The following is a 9,672-nucleotide window of genomic DNA, read 5'->3' on the forward strand; positions in this document are numbered from 1 at the left end:
GTATCATTTCCCGTGCAAACGCTGGCTGGCGAAAGATAAAGATGATGGACTGACGGCTCGTATTCTTACTCTTAATGATGGTGATCAAATTTCTTACAAACCATGTGAGTCGTCGTTCAAACTTGACTAGATTTCCTATTGTTGTGTCGGTGTCATGGATTTTCTATTGTTATTATACCAAGACAACATGTAAAATTTTCAAATGTAAAGTTGACTTTATCATTGTTGACAATTTCTCTTTGTGCATTTAACTTTTAGTTATTCTTTATGAGATCACTGTATTTACTGGTGACATAAAGGATGCTGGTATTGATGGTGATGTCACTATGACCATGTATGGCAGTGAGGGCGCCACGTCCGAAGTGAAACTTGAGAAGGGAGACGAAATGTTTGAACGAAATGGAACTGACTTATTTCGAATGGAACTGGAAGATGTTGGTAAATTGTGTAAGCTGAGGATTGGTCATAAGGGGAAAGGAAACAGAAATGAATGGTTCTTAGATAAGGTGAATAATATAGTTCAAATTGAAAGTTTTCTTACCTTAAGTATCTTCTATAACAACAATGACACTGGTATCAACTACCATCAACTATTTCAACCATTACGTAATTTTTGACCACACAATTGTCAACTACCATCAACTATTTCAACCATTACGTAATTTTGAACACACAAATGTCAACTACCATCAACTATTTCAACCATTACGTAATTTTTGAACACACAAATGTCAACTACCATCAACTATTTCAACCATTACGTAATTTTTGAACACACAAATGTCAACTACCATCAACTATTTCAACCATTACGTAATTTTAACCACACAATTGTCAACTACCATCAACTATTTTAACCATTACGTAATTTTTGACCCCACAATTGTCAACTACCATCAACTATTTCAACCATTACGTAGTTTTTGACCCCACAATTGTCAACTACCATAAACTATTTCAACCATTACGTAATTTTGACCCCACAATTATCAACTACCATCAACTATTTCAACCATTACGTAATTTTTGACCCCACAATTATCAACTACCATCAACTATTTCAACCATTACGTAATTTTTGACCCCACAATTGTCAACTACCATCAACTATTTCAACCATTACGTAATTTTTGAACACACAAATGTCAACTACCATCAACTATTTCAACCATTACGTATTTTTGAACACACAAATGTCAACTACCATCAACTATTTCAACCATTACGTAATTTTTAACCACACAATTGTCAACTACCATCAACTATTTTAACCATTACGTAATTTTTGACCACACAATTATCAACTACCATCAACTATTTCAACCATTACGTAGTTTTGACCCACAATTGTCAACTACCATCAACTATTTCAACCATTACGTAATTTTTGACCCCACAATTATCAACTACCATCAACTATTTCAACCATTACGTAATTTTGACCCACAATTATCAACTACCATCAACTATTTCAACCATTACGTAATTTTTGACCCCACAATTGTCAACTACCATCAACTATTTCAACCATTACGTAATTTTGACCCACAATTATCAACTACCATCAACTATTTCAACCATTACGTAATTTTTGACCACACAATTGTCAACTACCATCAACTATTTTAACCATTACGTAATTTTTGACCACACAATTATCAACTACCATCAACTATTTCAACCATTACGTAGTTTTTGACCCCACAATTGTCAACTACCATCAACTATTTGAACCATTACGTAATTTTTGACCCCACAATTATCAACTACCATCAACTATTTCAACCATTACGTAATTTTGACCCACAATTATCAACTACCATCAACTATTTCAACCATTACGTAATTTTGACCCCACAATTGTCAACTACCATCAACTATTTCAACCATTACGTAATTTTTGACCCCACAATTATCAACTACCATCAACTATTTCAACCATTACGTAATTTTTGACCACACAACTCCGTATATACCTTCAATTGTCTACAAGTCCATACTTAACTCTGAGTTTAACAACATTCTTTTCTCATCAGGTTATAGTTCGAAATGATTTCACAGGTTCTGTTAGTGTATTTAAATGTAATTCTTGGCTAACTCCTGGAGATTTGGTCAAAGAACTACCTGCTATTACTGACGGAGAGAAAAAAGTCGAAAGTAAGTTTAGAGATCATAGTGAGAAATTTAGAAACTTATTTTTGATATTAAGATTATTTTAAGCTCTAGAAGTATTGTTTTCTTTTAGTTTTGGTAATAGATCGTCTCATTTGAACAACTTGGCTAGCTTTAAATTATTGTTTTAACTTTTATTGTTTAATGTCTGCTCTTATGTTGAAACTTATGGCTAGCAAAATTTGCCCAACGAAATAAATTAAACTTTATTCATGGATAAAAAGCTAATCTTTTTTTATCTCCTCACTGGAATGAAAGTAAGATTCATTAATTGAAAAATGTTGAATTTTTTCTTTCATTATTATAATGTTACACTCGTTATGTTGCAAAATGTAAGGATTAATTGCTTTAATTTCTATATTATTCCATCTCACTTTCGTAAATCTTATCTTTAATTCAAATTCATATTTAACATTGGGGGATTGTAGAGTCCGGATTAGAATCTAGTGACAGTTATATTTTGTTTCTAAACAGAGACGTCATATAAACTAAATGTAATAACGGGTGATGTTGGTGGCGCAGGGACAGATGCAAATGTTTGTATCATAATCTTTGGTGAACATGGCGACTCAGGTGAAATAGCTCTGAAAAAGTCTGAAACTTACAAAGATAAGTTCGAACGAGGTCATACTGATGTCTTTTTACTCCAGGACATACTAAGTTTGGGTTTGTATTAATGTAAATTTGTAATTGAACAATGTTTACATTGGATAAAATCATTGCTTGCATTAATAATTTAATTAAAATCTTCATTTTCAATGCCATTCTTCTTCTTCGTTCAAGGTGAACTAATTAAAGTACGAATATGGCATGATAACAAGTTCCCAAAAGCTAGTTGGTATTTAGAAAGAATAAATATTGAAGATGAAACAACAAAGAAATTTTATGAATTTCCCTGTGATCGTTGGCTAGGCAAGGACAAAGATGACGGTAGTTTAGTTCGAGAATTGGCATGTGCTAATAGAGATGAAGCTACCGACTCTCCAGTTGCTGGTAAAACATTTTCAACTAACTGGAAATCTTGTTTGCCTTGTGTAAAATACTTTGTCTTTTTTTATAGCATTTGAAATAACCCTTTTGACGAGTGATAGACAGAATGCAGGTACCAATCAGAACGCGTCCATCGTCTTAGTTGGGGAAAAGAGGAAATCGCAGGTTCTTCACATTGAAAACAATTCGAAAAATAAACTTCTCAGACGTGGAAACACTAACACATTTAAATTTGTAACCAAACCTCTGGGAAATCTCATTGAAGTTATTATTGGACATCACCCAAAGCTTGGAGCAAAACTTTCTGAGAAAGAAACATCATGGTATTTACATGAAGTAGTGGTAAAAAACACTGACACCGGTGAAAGGTAATGAAGCATTTGACTATTTGTTTTATATGTTACACATTTGTTATTTTACTCATCTTTTAATGTACTTAGTAACACTTATTGATGTATAGGTTTGCATTGCTTTTTGTTTAATTTCAGATTTGTATTTCCTTGCCGTCAATGGATACCACTTTCTTCAAGCAAAGATGACAGAGTTATATTGGAGTGTAAAACAGCTGAACGATCAAGGCTATCTGTAAAACGAGGTACACACATTTTTATGTTGATTATTGTCAACTCTGAATGTCTATCGTTCTCAACTGAGATATTGTCAACATTCCTTAGATGTTATTTCGCTGCAAATGTTGGATATAAACATGTTTTTCATAGTAGAGATATTTTAAAAAATGTTTAGATAGAGATGCTTTTCATGGCATTATTTTAAATTTCATCAAAAACCTTAATTTTGGAAAAACTGCGTCACAATCCAATTGTTTTTTTCTTTATATATTTCAGAGCTTCAAGCCATGAAGTACGAGGTGGCAGTTTTTACCGCTGACGTTCTTCATGCGGGCACCGATGCTAATGTTACAATTGTGATATACGGAGAAAATGGTGATACTGGTCCACGGAGGTTATCGAAAAAAATAGTGAATTTATTTGAGCGTGGTCAAAAGGATTGCTTTATTATTGAAGCACTAGATTTAGGTCAACTAAAGAGATTACGTATTGAACATGATAATAAAGGACTTGGAGCTGGTTGGATGCTTGATAAAGTAGAAATCACCAACTTAGAAAGTTCTGAAGTTACGATTTTTCCGTGTAATCAATGGTTTGATAAGAAAAAAGGTGATGGTTTGATTTCTCGAGAACTCTTTCCCACAAATGCTACATGAAGTACTCGATTTTGCTGTCTGTTATTCTTCTAATTATTTATTCTGGCATTATGTCAGCCATATAAGGGACCCTTTGATGTGCAAATTCTTTATGGCTATGGTTTACCATTTCATCTTTCTTGTTCGTTAAAAAGGCAATAGACTGGCTGCCATGATGATAATCGTGTAACATGCAATCATATAATCACTTTTTGTTTCATTTCAAATCACCGTATTTCTTCGCCTCCCTCTAGTAAACGCCCCGGCGTTTATTAAAATGACTGCCAAAGAAACTCTTCGACGAAGTTAAATTTTCTATTGTAATAATTTTTGTAAATATTTTTAATCAATAAATGTCATTTTAAAGATTTATATTTAGACTGACATTGCTGCCATTGTCAGTATTGAAAGACCGTTGTTTGTTCCCATCATGCCAATGTTATCATGTACATTCACTGGAACTACAGTGAATGGAATTGATTCTCTTTAGACATAAATAATAATTTTACTAAAATTTTTCATTTATCGAATAAACATTTCAGCCGGTTTCGCCATTGATATTGTTGTACATTACTTCTTGTACAACCCCACCCCCAAAGAATGAGAGAGTGTACTAAACTATAACATGCAATCATATCGAACCATTTTTTCCATGACAAAATAATGGTTTACATTCAAACTGTGAATTTAACCTTGAAATTTGCAAAATTTCTATGAAATTTTTGTAAAACGTAGCCACTTTTCTGTTTTTGTGGGCTTGTGGGAAGCCCATGTTTACATGATCGATGAAAGCAAGTAATCAGTACCTACGGGTCTTTAGGATAAGAAAAAAGCTGTGGGCTTTTAAGTGATATCCATCACTCCACCACAATAAGTTTAGTCTCTGACGTCTTTGTATTTCTCAAGCTCCTTTGCCTTTGCATCATGGCTTGTGTTGGTAACTCATTGTATATAAACAATAGGGAATTAATATTAAGTTCGAACTGGGAAAACCATCTACTTCATGAGTTCTGAGCATCGTTCATTTGAACAGTAAATCATACGGTTTTGAACAGCATAAATGGTCTAAATTAAGCCCAACGAGCTAGTCAGGAATAGAAAGAACTAAACAATTATTATGTCTAGATACAACATGCCTGTGTAGGCTTAAGGTATCTTGCCCTGTGGATAATCTGCCACTGCTTTAGTTTTCGTTATAACAACAAAATCTCTCTTTGCATAAATATAAATGTTGCTGAAGAATTCTAGTCAGAATAATGGAGTTATTCATTAACTTTTGCTTTGAATTTATAACTCCAGCTTACTTTATGTTACGTATCATTCCTTGATACAGATGTAGCATAGGTTATAATTTACAACTTTACAATAACATCTAGAAAAATTATTTCAGAGGGGGTAAGGACTACGCCCCCCTATCCTCCGCGGGTTTTTTGTTTGATTTTAAAAATCAAAAAAAAATAAACAAACAAAATGCTTTAATGTAATTTTTCATTTGTCTTAATTCAATGATTTACTAATAAAATATTAACGTCTGAAGAAAAAAAATCAAAAAGAGAAATAACAACTAATTTGTAAGCACAGACTTTACCTAACGCTGGTATTGTTATACATATAAACAATAATTAAGTACCAGAACATGTTTCCAATTTGGTCATGCATGCATGTAGATAAAGTATTGACAATTTTAAACACTTTTTTGAAACATTTTTACTATTCTAAAGTAGGATTTTGTGTACCCTTTGCAACCTGAATTTTAAAATCTTTATCACGTTTATTGTGCAAAATCAGTTAAATGATCTAACTATAGTATCATCCTCTCGCATTAGAAACTCGCCTATCATATCTTAATTTATATTTATAAATATAATTTACTCAACACCAACGATACAAGATTCTACATAAGTGAGTAATTTGACTACGCAATTACGTATTTGACAAAATTCAGTGTAAAAAGTCAGTGTTTTTAAATTTATAACAAAGCGTGGGTTTACACCAACTTTATACATGGAATATTGTTGTCAACCGTTAGAAGTTTCTATTCTTGTCAACAAAGGTTTGTTGTCAACGAAAGAGAATTTTAAGCTAAAAAAAAATTAAAAGCACTAAATAAAAGTCATTAACTATTCAGTAAAACCACAAACTAAAAAACATTGACCTAGAACTTTTACAAAGAGTAATTTCCCCTCACCTGTAGTTGGTGCTGATGTTGTTGCTTCATCTAAATAAGAAAAAATGAATTAATTAGTAAAACTACAAAGTGAAAAACATTAAATAGACAACGAAGAACATTTACAAGGAGATATTTCACCCGTGGTTGATGCTGATGTTGTTGTTTCATCTAAAATAGAAAAAATTAATTATTTAGTAAAACTACAAAGTGAAAGAGATTAAATAGACAACGGAGAACATTTAAAAGGAGATATTTTACCTGTGGTTGGTGCTGATGTTGTACTTGCATCTAAAAAAGAAAAAATATTAATTTGGTAAAACTACAAAGGGAAAAATATTAAATAAAGTTAAGTCATTTAACTGAATTTCTTGCAAGAGAACCAAATGATTCAAATTTTGTAATCATCAGTCCATCAATCATTAAGATTAAACGTTAAACTTTTTGTAAACGAAAACGAAAATCGCTTATGAGTTTTGTGCACAAAGAAATCATTTCTGAATTTCCTGGCAGTACTTTTTTTTAATTATAAACGACAATGAAAGTCTGGTTTTAAGAATGTAGAGCTACAGTCACACTTCTGCACATGCCGCCTCTAGATGCAAGTCCATCAACATGTAATGCTGGCGTTATGCAGTGTAAAATGCCATGCTGTTTTAACAGCTGTGATGGAGACACATATTTTTAGAAATATAAAGATAATTACTGCACATGTATGCATTTATACAACATTGCTCATTATTGTCATAGTCGAGAGGTAGTTCATTGTATAAAAGCATGTTAATTTGCTTTAAAAATCTTACTAATGAACAAACTTACCAAATGAGCAATATTTTCCGGTGAAACCATGACGACATTGACATTTATAAGGATCAGAACCAGGTCCATCTTTCAAATCAATTATCGCTTTTCCATCATTTTTGCATAATTTCTTGATGTTAACAGGTATCTATAAAAAAATATAAAAGCTTTTAGATGTATATTGTGTTAGATTAAATTCAAACAAATTTACCTCTCTTTGAGGATTCAGTAATTCATAAAATGTCCATGAGTTATCATTGCAATTCTGAATGTTGTGAAGTCGTTTGCTGGTCAACTGACAATTTACGTTTTCTATCGTCCTGTCTCTTCGAAAGTTCACTCCAACGCAAAATGGTTCTTGTAGACATTTCAATGAACATGATAAAATTGATGGAGAATTTGTTTCAAGTAGAACATCTTTCATAAGAGAGCATGTCTCTAAAAATGTGTGATTTAGAATACATTATAATTTGCTGTTTTTGTCAATGAAATACTAAAAAATTAGTTTATTAGGTTTCTTCTCATATAGTGTTTCTTTACACAGTAGGAAAGGTGATAGACTAATTACTTTTAAAAATATTTCAAAGGTAAATGTTTTGTTGACTGTCCAATAAAAATTGCAGGATAGTGAGAGACACAAATAAAGTTAAGCTTTTATGCCTTCAACATATCTTCCATGTCTATCGATGTAATTTTTATAACGTTAAACTCTGCTTTAGAATGGTCATGCACGTCTTCGGCATGTCATTCATGTTCATTGATGAAAGTTTGATAGAGCCAAACAATGTTTTAAAATGATCATGAATGCCTTCAAAATGTCAAACATGTGTGTATGAATAAGAACACTTGATAGTGTTGAAGGCTGTTTAGAAAAAACAATCGTCGCAGGGTCATTCCATGAAAAACTTTATGAGGAGTGGAAGCTATTTAGCTCAGTTAGAAGATTGATGAAAGTGTAAGCATGCTATACTTAATGATTCAATTTTATGCTATGGCTCGATTTGCATTCAAAAGAGGTGCTTAGGTGTGGAGGCCCCCTTCTTCACGATCTGGAGGCGGCTGTGCTCCCCTTCTGCTTTTGAAAATGAATAATTCATGAGAACACAGTTGTCGAAAACTTGACTATGATCGAAGTACAACCAAAATTATTTGATTTAAATTCTTGATAATCGATAACTTTTCTTCTCTTAATGTTTCACATGATCATGCCCCCATAATTTCTTTATGCTGGGTATTTTTTGATAAGAACCACTTACCGCAGGTAACCAAATTTTAAATTATTATTTTCACAAAAATAATGTGCGCTTAAATTAAGTGCTGTGACGAAAGAGATCTTTTAAAATGTTTAAAGTAAAACATCATAATCCGACGTCTTACCGATTGATAGTGAAAAATAAGATAAAACAATTTATCAGTGCTGCTAATGTCTGTAAGTGGTGAATTTAACTGACTTTTAGTTGCCTAAGTTTGGGAGACTTTCACTGCTGTTTAAGAATGCTAGTAATCCAGTTGTAGAATAAGAGTATTTAGTAATTAGTATACAACTATACATAATTTTATAAAAGTATTGTTACTTTCTGAGAATCATTTATAAATTAGAAGTTACTGTAAAAACTGACTGATTTTCTTGCAGAACTTTTGCTTTTAATCTGCCGAGTTTTGTCACACATAGTGCAGTAGGAATGTGTGAAAGCTTATTTCAAATATAATAGTGATCATTACTTGTAAGTTATATGATTTTTCATCTGTTAGTCAATTCAGTAAACGTTGTGAACATCTATATGATAATTTTATACGATGACTTATGTTTAGATGACTTCAGCCTCGTCAAGACCCCCTTGCCTCTAAAAAATTTAGCCTTGGTCAGCACTGGTCTGTATCAATAATAAAGTCAACGTCTTAAAAAGTAGAAAAAAACGTTTATTTACAAAGACTTTTTTGAATTTTGTACAATATGTTAAATTTATTCTCAAATTATTTTTATGCCACCACCGTGTCTTGAATGAAAAATAGAAATATATCTTATTTTTAAGCTGTAAAAAGTAAAATTTGCTGGAAAGTTTAAGTACTTTCCTTGTATGTTATAAAATCGTAAAAAATATTCAAGGTTTTGAAGTTTAAAACAAACACAAACCTTTTTCCAGCAAACGCATTATGGTCATCTCAGAAGGATAGTAAGACTTTTTCACAGCGATTATGTTAAATGTAGCTGTACTTAACAGTAAATATAATGATGAAATAGTGAACATTTTGAAAGACGAAATTTTGAACATCTTTAAAGACACAAGTATATAGCTTTAATGAGAAATTACAGGTGAAAAAAACAGAAAGAATTTTT

The 9,672-nt window shown here is 32.0% G+C and overlaps 2 protein-coding genes across 2 annotated transcripts; one reads left to right on the plus strand and one right to left on the minus strand.

Moving 5' to 3' along the window:
• Positions 1 to 7: 7 nt before the first annotated feature.
• On the plus strand, positions 8 to 4,738 carry LOC124454268 (lipoxygenase homology domain-containing protein 1-like). The gene is made up of 8 exons (XM_047005089.1): positions 8 to 104; positions 259 to 506; positions 2,037 to 2,157; positions 2,647 to 2,838; positions 2,956 to 3,165; positions 3,233 to 3,530; positions 3,651 to 3,757; positions 4,008 to 4,738. The coding sequence occupies exons 2-8, from the start codon at positions 327 to 329 to the stop codon at positions 4,385 to 4,387; spliced, it is 1,488 nt and encodes a 495-aa protein (XP_046861045.1). The 5' UTR covers positions 8 to 104; positions 259 to 326; the 3' UTR covers positions 4,388 to 4,738.
• Positions 4,739 to 6,117: 1,379 nt separating this feature from the next.
• LOC124454564 lies at positions 6,118 to 9,613 on the minus strand. Its single transcript, XM_047005337.1, has 7 exons — positions 9,469 to 9,613; positions 7,546 to 7,772; positions 7,353 to 7,482; positions 6,795 to 6,824; positions 6,660 to 6,704; positions 6,555 to 6,584; positions 6,118 to 6,448 (listed from the first exon to the last, which is right to left on the minus strand). The coding sequence occupies exons 1-7, from the start codon at positions 9,605 to 9,607 to the stop codon at positions 6,444 to 6,446; spliced, it is 606 nt and encodes a 201-aa protein (XP_046861293.1). The 5' UTR covers positions 9,608 to 9,613; the 3' UTR covers positions 6,118 to 6,443.
• Between the last annotated feature and the right edge of the window lie 59 nt (positions 9,614 to 9,672).

Source organism: Xenia sp. Carnegie-2017, unplaced genomic scaffold, assembly GCF_021976095.1.
Source record: "Xenia sp. Carnegie-2017 unplaced genomic scaffold, XeniaSp_v1 HiC_scaffold_3, whole genome shotgun sequence".
NCBI lineage: Eukaryota > Metazoa > Cnidaria > Anthozoa > Malacalcyonacea > Xeniidae > Xenia > Xenia sp. Carnegie-2017.

Bases quoted from the DNA above. Each gene is read 5' to 3' on its own strand.
- LOC124454268 (XM_047005089.1), top strand. From the start codon at position 327: ATGACCATGTATGGCAGTGAGGGCGCCACGTCCGAAGTGAAACTTGAG. The intron at 2,839-2,955 runs GTTTGTATTAAT...TCTTCGTTCAAG, and splicing joins CCAGGACATACTAAGTTTGG to GTGAACTAATTAAAGTACGA. The intron at 3,758-4,007 runs GTACACACATTT...TATATATTTCAG, and splicing joins AAGGCTATCTGTAAAACGAG to AGCTTCAAGCCATGAAGTAC.
- LOC124454564 (XM_047005337.1), bottom strand. From the start codon at position 9,607: ATGTTCAAAATTTCGTCTTTCAAAATGTTCACTATTTCATCATTATAT. The intron at 6,825-7,352 runs GTAAGTTTGTTC...TTTCTTTTTTAG, and splicing joins CGGAAAATATTGCTCATTTG to ATGCAAGTACAACATCAGCA. The intron at 6,705-6,794 runs GTAAAATATCTC...TTTCTATTTTAG, and splicing joins AACATCAGCACCAACCACAG to ATGAAACAACAACATCAGCA.